This window comes from Falco naumanni, chromosome 9 (assembly GCF_017639655.2).
Source record: "Falco naumanni isolate bFalNau1 chromosome 9, bFalNau1.pat, whole genome shotgun sequence".
NCBI classification, from domain to species: Eukaryota; Metazoa; Chordata; class Aves; order Falconiformes; family Falconidae; genus Falco; species Falco naumanni.
This window is the reverse complement of record NC_054062.1, coordinates 25,206,402-25,224,144: the sequence shown is the minus strand read 5'-3', so window position 1 is coordinate 25,224,144 and position 17,743 is coordinate 25,206,402. Positions and strand designations below refer to the sequence as shown.

Below are 17,743 nucleotides of genomic sequence, written 5' to 3'. Positions count from 1 at the left end.
TCCTGGTTGTTATCCGACCTTGATACCGTTTACACACTGAACCCAATGCCTATGTCTTTTATCTGAGCTCTTACAGCATTTGGAAGTGTGCCATGCCCCTTGTCTGGTATCAAAAGCATTATATTAATTTGGGATTCATTCCACAAAATGAGGCTGTCAGCCAGACTCCTTAGCAATTGGATATTGAACCCAGACCTCGTGGTTGTCTTCCAAGTTATGTGCCAGCTGGGATCTCAGCCCACAATCCATGGCTGCCAGCCAAGCTCCTTATTGGCGAGAGATTGACACCAAGCCCCCAGACTGCTATTTCTGTATGGTGGTGTTAAGGACTAAACCTAGCTCACGTGGTCAGCATAATCACCTCTGCATTGGCAATGAAATGAAAAATCTAGTTAAAGACTTGAATGAATATCGAGGGTCAATGTTCAGCTGCTTAAAGACCAGGGATGATGACAACAATTCCCTTGGAACAAGGCCCCCTCAATACTCCGGGGGGAATAGCCCCAGATCCCCCATCTGTCATCCAGCTGGATATAAATTCCAGGTTCTCATTAACACACAGTGCACAGCATTTCTTTACTGGCTGGCAGTATTAAAGTTAGTTCCTCCAACTTTCAGGTATTCTGCAGATGGGATTAAACTAGATCCCTTTTCTATAGCACCGTTAGGCTCTGCCAAAGCACTTCTTGTCACTCAGAGCAGACCTCCAACGCTGCACCTTGCCTTGGGAAACGTTTCCCACGTGCTGCATGCCCCCAATCTTTGCTCCCCTGTAAATCAATAAGGAAGGCTGGGAGGTAAATGAGAGCAAGGGACAGTTCTGCAAACCTCCATCCTCTTTGGGGGAAATCGGGAGCCTCACCAGACAGAGGGAGCGTTTCAGGTGAAACGTGTGTCGGAGGCGAGCAAACTTTTTCCTCCTGCCAGCAATTTTGCCTGGGAATTCTTCAGCATCTTTACACGGTGTGGTTTTACTGCATAGCAAAAAGCTTCAGAAGACTGAATTAAAACCAAACAGCTTCCCAGCTGGGATGGTCATCATTAGAATGCAATTTCCAGCAACTGTGTGGGTTTCTTGGTAGCCTTGAAATCTTTAAAATTCTCATTAAGCAGCAACTTTGAAGGAATGGCTTAGCATGCAGCTAGAATAGGAAAATCTTCCCATGATCTAGTGGATCAAGCTGGATGTTATAGTGCATATGGACAGCGTGGGATGCTGCTTTTTCTCTGAACTTGCAGTAATGGTGAAGGCTACCCTTTGGTGCTCTAAATGTACAAACTGTGAATGGGGGGTTCTGGTTTCCCTGTCTGAAATTCTACCGTGACTGGGGATGGAATCCATGGGAAGGTTTCAAGCTGGTTTTGCAGACCTGTCCCATGGGTCTGGAATTACTCTGATTGCCTGTTACATATCTTCTGATTCATGTTTATTTGCTAAGAAAGCATTAAGTCTTTGCCACACACATGTGGTTTTATGAGGATTTTCAGCCCAAGAGAGCCAGTGCAAATGGCATTCAGCTGACTATAGTGGCAATTTGTTTGTAAATAAATTTTCCATGTACCCGCTTGTTCCTCTGTAAGTGGGAATACCTTTCTTTTTCCATCATTTGCTCTTGCCAGCCATCTTACTCATCCGTCGTCTGAACATTCTGTACCACCCTTCCTGCCTCCTCCCTGTAAAGCTCTCTTTGGGGTTCTCTTTGCCAGGTTTTTCCAGACCCCTTCCCTCTGCTATCTCCTGTGGGCGCTTAAAGGGCAGGGGATGCTGCTGGCTTCGGTGCTGGCATCAAGAGCTGTTTGCTGGGACGCTCCAGGCAGTGCTCAGAATTTATGGGGAATGCAGAGTTGAGCAATACCTGTGATTAGTTGAAATCGTTATTTCTAGAACTGCATTTCTTTGCTTTATCAACAGAAGGGTTCATCTGTTGTGCATTTGCCTGATGTCTCAGCTAACCTGTGGATTTGGGGAGTGCAGTGTGTGCTGCCCACTCTGTGCTCAGCTCTCTCCCCGTCCTCCTCAACGCTGGCATGCACTGCATGTGCAAGAGATGGACGTGGTGAACAATGAGGATAGAGGGAGAACAGGCTCTTCTTTCCTGTCCTCCTGGTTCACTTCCCAGAGTTACGAAAGCCGCTGGCATGCTGTGCCATGCCCCACCACCCCTCAGCCCACTGGCTGATCTCTGCCTCCATCTCAGCGCACACATGTATTTCCAGTCTTCATGCTAAACCCTGCCAAAGCAAAATTCCTGAAGCAGAATAAAAAATGTGAAAGACTTTCAAACCCAGAGATTATTGAACTGTCCCTCTTACCAAATGGCGGTCAATACTATGTTCTTTATAAAGTCTCTAGTATAATGTTTAATTCAGTAACTTCAACTGGAAAGTCTTTCCAATTATTTTAAACTGCCAGAGACATTTTAATGTGCCTTAGATTTTGCGTTGGCATGCCACAGAGTGAAGTGCCATCCATCTTTCAGAGAACTTTAAAGTTTAGCCTCATATAAAAAGGATAGAAATGGGAAAGAATGTCAGAGGGTGCACTTGTCCCATGAACCTCACCATCTGCAGCCTCACAGACACCTACTCCTGCATTTTGAAATTGTCTCCCTTTGTGCAGGGTGGGAGATCCACGCAAACAGCCAAAATCTTTAATTCCTGTGCAGAGCTTCAGCTGAGGGCAGGATTCCGAGCAGATCTTTGCTGGCAGCCCCCCAGCCATGCGGGCAGTATTCACTCTCCAGATACATTCAAGCCTCTGCAACCAAGGATGTAAAAGGTTGAGAAAGCCTAAACATCTTCTGATTGATTTTTTTGTGCCAGGGCCACGGGGCATCTGTCTCTGACTACTGATTGCTGCTAGTCCCAAACCCACTGGGCAGGGGCCCATCCCCACCGAACCCTGCCAACAAGCACTGCCGCTGGGTACGAGGGAGCGGAGCATGCAGCTGTGCTGCCTTGGTTAGCCTTGTCCCAACTACGGGAGCGTTAGCAAGTGGCAGAGGCTGACTCTCAGCATCCTTACACTATTTTTATGCCTTTTTTCCTTTTTTTCTTTATTCCTTCTGCCTGAGCTCAGTGGCACGTGGGTGCAGAGTGTGTGCATCTCTGCACCGGACAGAGGGGGGGAAGGGGAAAGGAGAACATCTTATAAATCCAGTTCTGCTCTATTAAGATTCATTCTGGTACGACAATGGCTTTTTCTATTGAAATGCTTTGTGCAAGCCTTGCCTAATGATCTGTTAACTGGGGAAAGGTTAAATTCCTGCAAGATTTTCTGTGTTTGATGAAGAAAAAACAGTGCAATTATCCAGAATTCAAAGTGAGTTTTAGCCAACTGTTAATAATACCGTGATTCTTCATGTTCTCATTACTCAGAAGTAATGTGGCCATCCCTAGTCATGGCAGTAAAATATTTATAGCATTCTCTTTTGGCCCTGTTTGTACTTATGGAGGGCTAGAAATCACTCGAGGCCTTCTAAATATGCTTCTTTTTGTGCTTTAGCCACCCGTGACAGCACTCTTCTCCTCTAACTGCAGCTGTGTGCAATGGAGGCATCCAGTTTAAGGCAGTCATCTCAGGAGGGGTCAGGGTCAGACATGCCCTTTAATCACTAATGGTTGGGCACCATGTGCAAAATGGTTATCAAGGCTATGCTAGAGTCACTGGAGAGGATGGTGCTTCCAGGTTCACACTATCCCAAGACAGCTGCTAAGGATGAAGGAGATAAGCGGACTTGATACCTGATACTCTTGATACCAAGAGTGCCCATATGAACAATCTGGTTTGATGCAGAGATAGGTTTATTAGCAGTTTTCAGCTCTTTCTGGCCTTGTAATCTGCAGGTTGGGTTTTGCTGGAGACCACTGGAAACATGCAGGGGCAATCCCCAGACATCTCTGTGTTTCTCCCAGCTCCCTCCCCTGACTGCTGAGGTTTCCAGCTTAGAAAGTGAAGGCAGAACATGAAATACATGTGGCATCTCTGTGTCCACGCACACGGAAACAGAGTAAGTGTCATGGGGAAAATATAATTTCACAGTGGCAGGCCCTGCACTGGGATAAACAGACAGCTTGTTTCCTCTGGTGGATGCATGGAAAATCAATTCCCAGTCCTCTGCAGAGGCTTCTAAACACCAACCAAATCCCCTTCTGTAGTACAACTGTTTTGTGCTGGTGAAAAGGTTTCATTTCTAGCAAGGGAACTACAGGTAACACCTTTTTGCTATCTTCCTGTTGTCATTTAGGTGTCTATCTTATCCTTTTTATAGGAGTCTCATTTCAAGTGCAGCTTTTTGCCTGGAAGTCTGAAGTAAATGAGTATTAAGTAACTGTATCTGTCTCTAATTCACTAAACATCCAGAAAAAGAGCTAATGTGCCTGAACCAGTGGGATGAATACATTAATCTAATTCAGCTACTTTTTGTTCAAACAACCAGTAGCATTCAGAAGAAGGTTGTGAAAGGGATTAGGAATTTCTTTTCTACATTTTTCCTTTCTTCTTCTTTCCATGACTTTGCTGTGTTCCATCAAACATTAGCTATTCAGTTAGCTTATTTTTTGACCATCCTTAAAACATTACTTTTAAAATAAGTTTTTTTCTTTTCAGACCTGGCTCTGTATTCACCAAGGCTTTCAGTGACCAGGGAGAGCAACAGACTAAGCACAGACATACAGGCTGTGAGCAGCTTATCCCGACCACAGCGAGCAGGTCCCAGCTGTCACCATCTCACTTGCACCTCAGTCAGACAGTGTGGGTACAGGATCTCAGAGCATCACCCCTGGGCTTAGGGCAATTCACTGAGCATGCAGTTGCTGCCTCTCCATCCCCTTTAGCTCTCTTGGCGATGGTGGTGCATGCTATCACCTTAGTGACGTGGCAAGTCTGATATATGTATCCTCCACTCCTTTACATCCCTCTTTATTGGGAATATGCAAAAAGTCCCAGAACAGGCTGCCCAGACCCTTCAGTTTAACAGCAAATTACTGGTAGCTGCTCTTGATGTATGTATTTCTCACTGCAGTTCAGTCTAGATCAGGGTTACCTCACTTTCTGAAGAGAATATCGTGTGCAGTCGTGTCAAAAACCTTAAAAACCATCAATGTGTAAGACCTAAACGGCTGCTTTGCTGCCTGCAAGCCCTGCTCTCCTGTCAGTAGATTGCTTCAGTGTGATTTGTTCTTGACACATTCCTGTGGCTGTTGATCATCTCCTTATATTTTGTAAGTGCTGACAAGCAGCTTGATTATTTGTCCAAGTATTTTTCTGGGACCTGAAGCCGGTCTGCCTACTCTCTAATTCCCCCGTGCCTCCTTCCCCTCTTCTGAAAGCAGAGCCCTTGGTCTGCCCTCCCAGCCCCCTGGAACCTCCCTGTCCCTGGTGGCTCCTCACAGTTAAGTGGTTGCATCTCCGAGGCTGCTTCAGGAAGCTCGTGGAGTGTCCTGGGATGCAGTTCAACAGTCAGGGATCACTGAAAACGCCACAGTTATCTAATTACTCTCTAACCAAATATCCTCTCACTGTCACATGAGTTCGTGTCCTGCTAATGCTGGCATTAGCTTTGTCAAGCATTTGCTTGCTTTTGAGTTTTTGGGGAAGATTGAACCAAAAAAGGCGTTAAACCTTTTGGCTGTACCTGCAGCGCCCTGTACCTAATGTCACACCTCTCCGACTAGCGGGTCAGCTTTCTTTAGCCACTCCTGCTGGCTAGTGCTCCACTGCTCACCAAGGCCACAGCACAGCAGAGGAGATGCCAGCTGGGCAGCTTTGGGGCCAGTAGGTAGGACAGGAATCCCACAAAGACCCCAGCACCCCAGAAGGACCACTTGGCCAGGCTGTTACCAGGCAGCGAGCCCTCCTCTGTCCCTGAGCTCAAGGGGTGACAGGGATCTCCTCTCTGTGTGCAGAGCAGAGGTTGGCCAGGTGCGTGGTGCATGTCTTGGAGGTTCTATTTGATTATTTCTGGGGCTTGGTTGCTGCCCAGGGGGCTGTGGGAGCAGAGAGCTGGTTGTGGTGGTGGGCACGAGAGGTGGCTGTGAGCTGGCAGCCCTGGGGTGGTGCTGCCTCCTCTGCTCCCAGGCACTGCAGGGATCTGCTGTGAAAGAGATGCAAGGCAGGACAAGCGCAGGAGAGGATGAACTTTCCTTGCCAAAAGCAGATGAAAGGACATGTTATAAAGTCACTTGTCTCTGGTAACATGGGCCCTAGCTTTGACACAGTGGTGGAGGGCATCCAAGTTTTATGCTAGAAGGAGAAGAGCCCACACCTGGAATCCTATCCTGGTTTCAAAGGTCAGGCACATTTCTGCAGTTACAGATGTCACGGGAATGGCATTTGACCCTGGCCCATCCTACACAGAAGGCAAGGTCTGATGGACAACAGGATCATTTGAACCTCCCTGGAACTAGCTTTCATTTGAATTACAAACTGTTTTTTGTTTCTTCCCAGCCAGGTCTTTAGACAAACTCTATAACTTTGCTGACTGCTCTGGCCTTCACCTGATCTTTGCATTGAATGCTTTGCGCCGAAATCCCAACAATTCCTGGAACAGCTCCAATGCCCTCAGCCTGCTGAAGTACAGTGCCAGCAAGAAGTACAACATCTCCTGGGAGCTGGGCAATGGTGAGTGTGGGAACAGGAGAGCCACGGGAACGGAGCTCGCTGTAGCAGGAAGGTATTCCCTTTTGGAAGAGGATATTTGCAGATCCCGGGATGCCTTGCCATGTAGTTTCAGAGGGATTTAAAGGCCCTTGCTATAAGGCAGTGTTAGTCCCTTAGCTGGAGGTATTAAAGCACATGGAGTGTTTCTGGCTGAGCTGCTCTCAGTCCTTTGGTGGCCAGACCAGCAGCTGTATGGACTTGTATGGTGGCTGCAGTGCCAGGGGAAGTGGGGGACCCTACAGGGACAGGAGCACGACATCAGGGAGCAGGTCCTTCACCCAGCACACAGCAAAAGGGGTGTAGGAGGAGATGCTGGCCCAGGAGAGTAAGCGGTGGCCCTCATCCACTTCTTGGAGGATCCTTCTGCTGTTCTACAGAGCAGGCAGGCAGCTCTGCGGAGCTCAAGCTGTGCGACAGCGTGAGCTGTGTCTCTCTCTCCGGAAGCACGGATGAAGGAGCAGAGTTGGCAAGCCTTGCTTGTCTATTTTTATTTTCCCAGAGCCCAATAACTATCGGACCCTGATCGGCCGCTCGGTGAACGGCAGCCAGCTGGGGAAGGACTACATCCAGCTGAGAAGCCTGCTGCAGCTTATCCGCACTTATTCCAGATCAAACCTCTATGGGCCGAACATTGGGAGGCCCAGAAAGAATGTCATCGCTCTTCTGGAAGGGTAAGTGATGTTGCTTTGATGAAGAGATCAGAAACCCCTCTTGAGACTGATGCCCTCTGCAGCAGGTAGACTTGCTCTTTGGCTTCCCATTGCTCAACAGCTGCCAGGACAGTGAGGCTCTGTGTGGCTCAGCCACCACAGTACCAGGGACTTGGGGACGTGGTCATCTCTGCTGCTAAACTTCTGCAGAGATGCCTGGTGGGATTTTGGGCTGGGCTGATTAACAATCTCCCAGTTATTCCCAGCATTTCCCAATTACTGGCAGACTGAGGTGCCCACCTTGTTGAGATGTGAAGATAACTCAGTGGTATGGATGCAGGCTCCTGCATGCCTGTGGGCTGCAGGGCCAGGAGGTGGGTCCTGGCACCGCTTAGCAGTGTAGGTGTTGTCTCAAGAGTCCTCCTGGACGAATTGCTTTGCTCTTCCCATTCAGTGATGACTTCTCCCTGTGCTTTCTCCATCTATGCAGAGGAAGAACCTGTAGCAACTTTCTTCACTGGCCAAGCCCTCTGCTCCCTCCTAGGAGAATTGGCATGTCTCTAGTTTGGGGAGGCCAGAGGTGGAGAAGGAATGGTGACAGTGAGGGACGCAGACACCTGGAGGTGACATTGGACAGCTACAGGAACCAGGGAGGTGTGGGAGCCTGCTGGCAGCAGGAATTGGGACTGTGCGGCTCGAAGACCATGCAGCAGAGGGGAAATTCCCTGCAGGACTGTAAACAGAAACTCCAGTGCAGAGGGCTGGGCAGGGGGAGGTGTGGAAGGGACTCTGCTGGGAGCAAAGCTGGGTCTAGCATTCATTAACATCTGCATGAATGATCTGGCAGAAACAATAAACAGCACACTGATGCAGTCCCTGGCGAGGTGGGGAGGGAGCCAGGGCCAGATTCTCAGCTCTGCTGCAGCAGCACAAAGAGACCATAAAGCTGGTTGAACCAGCTGTGACGCCAGCATCCCTTTGGCTGAGGGAAGTGGGGGAGCAGCCCCTGCACCCCCCCACGGCTGCTGCTGGTGCCACGCGAACGCATCGCTTGCCAGAGCCCCGCATTTGGTGTGGCACAGTGAAAGCAGTGCGGAGGGAGTTACAAAATGTTGTAGTAGCCTTGATCAGCAGGAAATCTATTATCACCGGGAGGAGCAGGCTGAGTAAGGAAAACAACAGGGATGAAAGCCAAGAAGCTCTTAAAGAAACGGAAGTCCTACTGCTCCGTTTGCCCTTCATGCGCTGCAGCCGTGTCCCAGGGAAGAGGGGTCGGAAGAGCCATGTTGTACGGCCAGGGTGGTCCGGCAGCTCTGCATTGCTGGGGCTGCGCTGTGACTGATGGCAACCCCAGGAGCGAGGCTGTAGTGTACAATCCTGTTGAGAGGATGGTAAACACACCATCTCGAATGAAAGGGAAGATAGGTAAGAATTAAGCTTTGAACAGCCCTGGCAACATGATGGTGGGGGGTCTCCAGACCCCAACACTGGTCTGCAAGAGCTGTAGCAAGCATGCTGGCTCTCCAAGCTATAGGCTGTTTCTGTGCCGCCATCCCTGCCTGCCAGGGTGACGCTGGTCCACAAGCGCTCAAAGTGATTTCTCTCTCCCATGGAGAAGCCTTGTGTCCTGCACTCCAAACCCTGGTGTCTGCAACTCGTGGCAAGCGGCACGTGCCGCTTGTCTTTCCTCACAAAGACCCAATTATTACAAGGCAGGGTGTAAAGAGAAGGAACAAGTCTGATTACACAAAGACAAAGGGCTAAATGCTCATTTGCAGTATTTGGAAATGGAGTTGCAAAAGGACAAACAAACAAACCCCAGTGCCTAAGCTGCCTGACAGTGTGAGCTTTACTCCCAGCAGCTCCCTGCGGTCTCTTCACTACTCTTGGTTAGTGCTACCAACAGCTCTGCCTTCTGCAGGAGCATTGCAGAATTTCTCAATGGGATGTGGCTCAGCATGTGCCTGGGGCTGTCACAGCCAGAATGTGCATCTCAGGATCCTGAATGAGCTCCACACGGTCAGTAAGCAAGAGTCAGGAGAAGTGTAGGAAGATGTTCTCAATGGCAAGCCTGCTGTCTGCCTGGCCAGACCACCATGAGTGGTCTACATAGTGCTCACAGTAGGATGAAGACTCCAGAGTGAATTAAGTGCATGCAATTAATAGTCCTGATGATGCAAAATCTGCAAATTTTTTCTCTTATTTTAAAAAGTGTTATGAACAGCAAAGTCAGCCAGGTAGGAAAAGATATGCCAAGTAGAAGATTTTGACTCGAGTGTTAAGTTAGGCTGGAGGGGAGACATGAGACACCCCAAACAGGATGGATGGATTAATCTGCCAGGCAAGGAGTGCCCTGTTACACAAAGTGAGGAAGCGGGTTTTGGTGGGGTACATAATGGAAATGAGCTCAGAGAGGAAGAGGAGAGCTTGGAGAGGAACAGGGAGTGATCTCCGACAGTAGAAGATGGCATTAGATGTTCTCCAGAGAAAGCCTCTAGGGTTACCTGAGGTCCTGAAACACTCAGAGAAAAGTCTCATTGTGAAGTACTACCTAAGATTACATTTTCCTGTTGCATGCTCTGTCTATTGTTTAACTGTTATCTCAAGCAATGAAGCTAAACTTACTCTCACTGTTTAAACCTTGTCCTGTAATGGCAGCATCAACATGACAATGGGCATTGCTCTCTGCTGTGCACCAGGCTCTGTCCGTCTCAGTGGTGGGAGACGGACACCTCCAGGGCCGTTCTGACCCAGTCCTAGGGTCTGTCCTCCAGGACAAGGTGGGACAGAACTCCTCCTGGGGTGCCACCTCTCTGGAGTCTGCTAGACAGGCTAGATGGTGAGCATAGATCAGGTACCTCAAGGTTTGCCACATGTAGGGGGGTGTGCATGCATGCTGCCCTACCGCAAAGGCTGTCCCTAGGCAGGTGACACTGAGCTGTGCTGGGTGAAACCTGTGCACTTTCTCATGGTGGAGGCAGGATATGGTGAGGGGAGAAGAGCCCTGCCTGACACGCAGCAGCACAGGCTTTACACACCCTTCACTGCTGAGTTATTGCTGCTGAGCTCTTGCACCACCCTGCATGGCGCAATGGCTCTGAGCAGCCACAGAGCATATCAGTGTCACTCTGGGCTGGCAAGTCCTGGAGAGTAGACCAGGACTACTACTGCTGGTGTAAGGATGGGCTCTGCAGTGACGGAGCATTGCTCAGATGACTGGGGCCTGCTGTGTGGGAAGCTAGAAATGGTGTCTTGTGAATGCACAGGTGCAAGAGGGAATTTCTCCAGACACAACCAACAGTTGAGTTTGATGAGGTGTTAATTAGACCATTCATGCAGCCTGAGCTGTTGGAGAGCAGACCACGTTAGCTACCTACCGCGTCTGCAGGTACAGGAATCCCAGAACTGCTCAGAATTTGCTTGGGGAAAAAATTGTGAGATTCTAAGGAATTAACATAGATTTTAACAGCAGATCAGGAATCAGACACAAAGGTTAATGCATGAATGCATCACACATTCAGTGCTGGAAGAGAAGAAACACCAGGGAAAGCGATTAAGAAGAATCGATGCTAACTTGTGTTACAGCTCAGAACATTTGGTACAAAACTTCGACCGGCACGTTTGGGCAGATTTGGCTAGGCGCTCTCATGTCCTGTTATTCCTCAGTTGGTGTAGCCTGGTTTTTGCCACTGGACAGACACTCCTAAGTGTTAGGGCGTTACCTCTATCACGGCAGGAGCTGCAGTGCCAGGAGGATAAGGGCTGGCAGGCACTTGTATCCATGCTAGGCTGGCTGCTCTTGATGGTCTGTAGCCACTTACAGTCCTGAGCCTGATGAAGTCACCAGAGAGGTGAAAAACTTTCTTGTCTGGAGCTATAGCCTCTCCCTACCTCCTCATCCCCCAGTCCTCAGAGCCACCCAATCTGCTGCATCCTTGGCTTTCTGTCTGCCCTCTTTCCAGCCTCCTTGGCCCCTTCTTGCTACGGCCATCACCACTGCACATCCACCCTCTGGTCACAGGGCCACAGCACCTCTGGCCAGGCAACAACAGCAGGCAAGGGAGCTCCCACATGTCAGTCCTCACCTTGCAAGGCACAAGAGCTTCTTATCCTCCATGATTTTACTGCCTCCTATTCCTGGTTTGTAGTACCTGTGGAGAATTAACCACCTGTCTGGATCACTTTGGCTCCTTTTGGTGGTGATGTCATTCCACAGTGCTCTGAAAGGAGCCCGTAAAGGTGAGGAAGCATCTTTGTCAGTGGTGATGGAGCCCTTCCTCCCTGCTAGCTGTGGACATGGCAGAGTTGAGAGAGAGCATGGAGATGACATCTTGATTATCTGTGGGCAGCCCAGGTAGGGGTCAGGTTAAAACCAGTCGCAGTCCTCAGCCCTGCTCCCTGCATCCACAAATCAACCCCAAGCACAGGTTCCTGCATTGGTGCTTATGTGTAGAGAGAGGTGTTAGCTTATAGCTCATGAAATGACACAGGCTGTATATTTGGGGTCCAACACAACCATAGGCCAAAGCAAAATCAAGGTGCTAAAAATTGGGAGAGTCTTTGGTAGTATTTTTATGATGACTGCCCATACCTTGTGTCTGTGTGTCATGAGCGCGAAGAGGGCTGTGGCTGTCTGAGCAGGTCAGCACACAGCAGTCAGTCTAGGCACTGCTTTTGACCTGTGACTTTTTCTGGAGTAGCAACCAAAGACAGTGTATGGACAGAGCTTGTTTGTTTAAATTCAAGTAGGGAAGAGAAACAAGGAGAGCCTGGAGTAGGTGGTATCCAGCAGAGGGAAGAACTCTGGGTGGGTTTCAGGAAGAAACTTGGTATTTGTCCTGTCCTCTTGCTGACAAGGACTTCTGCCCTGTTTGGCACAGGGGACTTGTAAGCACTGCATTTTTTAGAAGCTCTTTTTGGCTATTTGGCTTTCTTTAAAAAGCACATCCTTGCTGTACTGGTCTAAGGCTCTCTTGTGATGCTGCAGAGGCGAGCATGTCTCAGTCAGCAGAGCCAGAAGCTTCACCCTTACGCAAGCTACTGCAAGGCTGGTGGCACAGACTGAATAGGTCCGGAGCAAGAATTCTGTGCAAAAAGTCAAGCAACATTAATGATACAAAGGGAGGAGGAGGTCACTGCAGCATGACCTCAAGCTCCGGTAGCATTGAAATTATGAGTAAATCCATTCATAAATACATTGAAATGATGTGTGAAGGATGTGATGAGGCATTTGGCTATATAGCAGGGCCAGGGATCTGAGATCTAAGCAAAGGATTTAGCTATTGCTCTTTCAGGAGGGAAGGGTTAAGATAGTTGTTGCTGAAGCTTGATCTGGATGGCTGGAGTGCCAAAATCACAGTTACCTGTATAGGAAGAACAAAATGGGTAAGGAAGGACATAGATGAGATTATGCCACTGTATTAATACACAGTGTGCCTTATTTCTGATTGCTATCTACAACCTTAGTCTTTTCATCTCAGAAAAGATGTAATAGAACTAAGGAGGGTTGCAGGGAGAGGAGCTGAGGATGTGCAGAGGTATGTGATGTCTTCATGTGAGAAGAGATTAAATAGGCTATGCCTCTTCAGTTTGTAAGGCAGGCAGCTCAGAGGGAATGTTACCGAGGCCCATGAGCCTGTGACTGTGAATGGGGTGTTTTTTCCACAGGGCAGAAAGTAGTTTGGAAGGAAAGTTTGGAAAGGAGGAAACTTTCACATGGTATGTAGTGACATTGTAGAAGTCATTGTCACAGGGTGTTGTGGAGGCTGAAGTTGTGCGTTCAGAAAGGGACTGGACAAACCAGTGGTGGGAAAAAACATCAGCCATGTAACTTCATGGTCCAGCTGGAACTCCCAGAGTCCCTGGAGTGCAGGTTACCAAGGCTGGTGGGTCAGTCTGGGACACAGAGCTCTCTTTGCTGGAAGGCTTGCGCAGCCCCACCGTAGATCATGTTGGGTGAAGAAAGGTGACACTGAGCAGAGAAAGAACACAATATAGCAGCAGATTTACAGATAGTCCCCACCAGGCTCTGCTCCCTGGAGTGAAATTCCTGTCTGAAATCTGGCATTGCAGGTTGAAGTCTTTGCAGCAGGTGGCATGAGCTAGGTCTAGTACCTGTCTCTGCTGCTGCAGGTAGATTGTGCTACTGGAAGAAGTTAGTAAGTGAAGCCTGTGCCTTAGGCCGCCTCACCATCCAATTCAGACACCAGATAAAGCTCTTTGTACATGTCACTGTTGGCTCAAAGGGCAGACATCTGCCACTCAGCTCTAGCAATCCACCACGGTACCGCAGGCAGGCTGGTGTTGCTCCCACACTTGGTGCTTCATGGGGGGTCACTTTGCTTTTATAGTACTGTAGGGAGTAGCAGGTGAAATAACCTGTGTTTGTGAAGTCCAGCACCCAGGAGTCAGATGATGCTAAACCACCTGAGAGCCTGTGCGATGGTAACTTGTCTCCTCATGCAGCTGCATTCTTTGTTACAGGATTACTTTTTTTATCGTTTAAGGGATGACGATCTGCAATTACCTGAATGGGAAAGAGGTTTCCAAATGCAGATGGCTCCTTAATGTATCAGGAACAAGCCTAGGAAGTTCCAGTGGCTGGAAGCTGAAGCTAGTCACATTCAGATGAGAACTTAACATACTTGGAGGCTAATTAACCATGGGAGTAATTTACTTAGGTTGCAGTAGGTGCTCCATGACAGACAAGTATTGAATCAGGACAGGTGATCTGTTTCAGAGATGTGACCACACTTAAATCAGGTTGTGGTCCTGGGAGATATGGCTCTGGAAAATGCTCTGGGAGAGGTCAGATGTGAGCCATGGTTTCACAGGACAGAGTTTTGGTGTCAGTACCATCTCATGGTGTTGCAGCCCTCCTGCCCCACTCTCCCACAGCGGTGAGATGCTGTCCTACATTGTGCCAGCATTACCATTTCTGGGACAGAGCTGGGAACTGTTTGGGTGGCCAAGCAATGGTATATTACATTTTTCTCAGTGCTTATTTGAAAACAAGCTTGAGCCTCTGTTCTAGCTCAGCGCAGGGCCCCACAAGTAGTAATGCTGGCATGGGATGCTGGCACATGGGCAGCTGCAAGGATAAGGAGATGGATATACCTGAACTCGGTGGCTTTGTCTCACCCTCCGTACACAAACTCCCTGAATGAGTCTCCTGTTCCTCCACGTGCCTCTGACGTGTTCTGCTTTCCCACCTAGAGATGCTGGCCCAGCAGATTTTGAGGATTTTTGTGTTTTCCCAGGTTTCTGACATGCAGAGGGCCAGCCAGGGATACTGCACAGGCATGCCCTGGAGCTGCCACACATCTGCACTACAGGGCATCACTACAGTAATTGCCCACATTGCCTGCACAGTGCGAGCTGAGCTGGTCCCACTGCCTCTGGGGGTTTTTACTGCACGTGTGCTGCGCAGCCAATTGGTGCTCACAGAGAAAGCCCAGTGTATAGGAAAATGGCAGATTTACTGTGCCAGCCCAGCCCATCTGTGCAGCACATGTGCAGGGATCTGAGCCCTCCCGGAAGCGTCTGGTTTGCTCTGCCTGCACTCCACACATGGACATCGTGCAGTCCAGGAAATCCCAGATAAAAATATGCCAGCACTGGTCATTTAGCCCCGATGGATCTTCACTGGCCTCAAAGTCTGTGGTTTGAGAAGCACAGGTGCTACAGGAATAAAGGGATTAATAACATCTGTACTCCAAAGCTGAGGATATTCTGATATCTGTGCATCACTGCATCTCCACCTGCCCTGGGCTTTCATCTCTTGCTCATGCAGTACCACTTGTTGGCTGTTGAGCTGCTGGAGGTTCCCTTTAGAGGGTACTGTCCATTGGCCAGGTCATCTGAGGTGCTCCAGGCACAGAACTTGAAGTTTTACCAGGAAATTTTTTATTCCACCCTGCAAAAATCTCAATAAAAGAGAAAAAAGAAAGAAAGAAAAACAGAATATGGAAAGCAAAATTTGAGGTAGATGTGCATCTTTTATAGTCAAATTTGAAATGACCAGAACTAACCAATTTATTTTGGTCTTATGGAGACAGAACACTATGCAAACCAGTGCCTTTTATTTCCTGCTTTTGGTCTGCACTGCACTGCCTGAGTGATACCTGTGTCCTAGAAGAAATTTTTCTCAGCAGCTTTTTAACAACAGGCCAATTAGCTGTCTGGAAACATGGGAGATGGGACAGATGGATGTCCTGCTTCTGCAGCTCCAAGGATGCTGGAAGTTATACTGAGGATTTGCTTTGCTTTTCAGTCCCTGTTCAAAGACGGCTGTTGTGGGTGTATTTGCAGCAGGGCTGTAGGCACTGTAGAAGTGGTGAGGAAAACCGGACAGCTTCTGCCTCCGAGCTCGTTCTACTCATGGTTTTGGACTGTGAGTGGAGAGTGTTAAGCTGAGCCTGAAGAAGTGATTTAGTAACATCTGGGATGGTTTATTTTGCAGCCAGAACATAAAACATTTGAGGTTATAAAGCAAGGTGGACTACTCTTCGAACACAATTGCAATCGATCGATCTTCAAACGCAGTATAGATTGTGTTCATCATTTCAGTTTAGAGTTCATTAGTTCACTCTTGTATGCTTCATCCATTACATTTTAGGCAGCAGTCCCTGTAGTGAGCATTTAAAACCTGGGAGCTGGGTTTTTTGATCCTTTTGGCATACTTCTGCACACATAGTTTTCTAGAACAGCAACCTTTCCATAGCAATATTTGCAAAATCCTCTTTTTGCCACATGACTGCTCTGAGTTGCAAGGAGCTCGCACCTCTCTGGCTGCACTGAGGCTGGTCTCCTCACCCTGCTCAGCTGGGGAGAAACTGTCCCCAAATCACCACCCTGGCACTGGTCTCCTGGGCCTGACCCTCAAGAGAGATGTAAAAGCCTTTCTGAAAGGCGTGCCTGGGAACTGAAGCTCACAGCACTGCTAGGCAGCAGAATCAGGGATGCATCAGTGCCTACGGGGTTTTACAGCGTGTTATTGTTTTTCCATTTCTAATTGTATCTCTTCCCTCTCTGTCTGCAGGGATTTATTACCACTGCCTTTGCCAGTGTCCTCTTATGCTTCACAGGGTCCAGCTGCCCTTTTGTCCCAGTCTATAATTGACCATCGCTGTTAATTTAAAGTCAGAATGATTGTTTCCGAGCTATATTTAGCCTGAAGCTTGCTGCTCTTGTTTCAGACCTGATTAGAAGCTCGTGTGCCGGAAAACATGCTGCTCATCCCTGCCACCACAACTAGTCTGATAAAAGGTCTCATCTTTCCTCACAAACCTTCCCTTTCCTTCTCCACCCTTGGTCATGGACTGTCCTGTGGGAGTTGGAGGTCACAGGACCCAGTGCCACCCATCCCTGTGTCCCCATCAAGTCAGGGCAGCTGTGTGATTCCTGTTGTGTTCCTGGGATCCCTGTGCACCAGAGCAGCCCACAACAATACAGAATCGGTCTCTTTCTCTTCATGTTCGCTTGCTCAGGCCAATGTCTTCTGTCATGTGCATAGATCACCACTTCCAAAATGCATCAGCTACCCAGCACGTTACATATTGAATAGAAAAGCTTGCTTGTTCAGTTGGTGTGTGCCTTTATTTGTTTTTATATCTGTGTCCTTAAGCATAATAATGTAGTAATTGCTTGGGCTTCCTTGTGGGAGCTGCAGTTTTCCAAGGTGCATTTTGGATTGCTGGACCAGGGAGCCCGGGAGAGACCGTCTTGGATGGCAGCAAGCCTGTGCTAGAGGCTGCTGCTCTGGTGGTTGCACACAGTCCCCAAGATTAGGAATTGCTTAGGGTTTGGCATCGGTGGTGTAAGCAGATAACACCTGTGTAGCCTCAGGTCTGACTCAAATAGGGGCTGTCTGGAAGAGGTGTGTTTTCTTTAAGATACTTGGGTCACAAACCATCAGGAGACTAATACATGTGTGTAACTCACTGTAACCTTGTGGATGGAAGTGCTGTGGTTAGTCATAGGAATGGGACTCACCAAAAGTGCACCCAGGTCAGAAACCCATTAGTTTGCTGACAGCCAATGCCAAAGAAAGAGCATCAAAAGAAGGGACACATGTAGCAAGCGGTATTTGTCTAGCCTTTCCTCCCATCCTCCAGTGCTCAGGGGTTTCATGAGCTGGAGGTAGCATCTTTGCATCTAATAGGTTTGCTGGGTTTTATTTCCATTTTCTTCCATTTTTCCAGTCCTTGCTTCAATCCGGGCAAGGAGTTCCTCAGCTTAAATACATGTTGGTTGAAGAAGTGTCTCCTTTTTCTTTGATTGCTATTGAGAATTGTTGCAGTCATAGAACTAAGTACATTCCCCAAGATCTTGTTCCTGAAATGTTGTTGTGCTCTGAAAGCTCTCCTTACCTTCCCCAAAATGATGCTCAGAGCTCTGCTGCCAGTTGGGTTTCACTCTATTATTCCCAGCT

At 48.5% G+C, this 17,743-nt stretch overlaps 1 protein-coding gene across 2 annotated transcripts in view; it reads left to right on the top strand.

Annotated features, from left to right (window-relative positions):
* Positions 1–17,743, top strand: part of HPSE2 (heparanase 2 (inactive)) — a 112,492-nt gene that overhangs the window by 67,079 nt on the left and 27,670 nt on the right. For both annotated transcript variants that reach the window (XM_040606201.1, XM_040606199.1), the window contains exons 4-5: positions 6,449–6,622; positions 7,161–7,332. In XM_040606201.1, the coding sequence (XP_040462135.1) occupies positions 6,449–6,622; positions 7,161–7,332 (346 nt within the window). The remainder of the gene's footprint in view (positions 1–6,448; positions 6,623–7,160; positions 7,333–17,743) is intronic.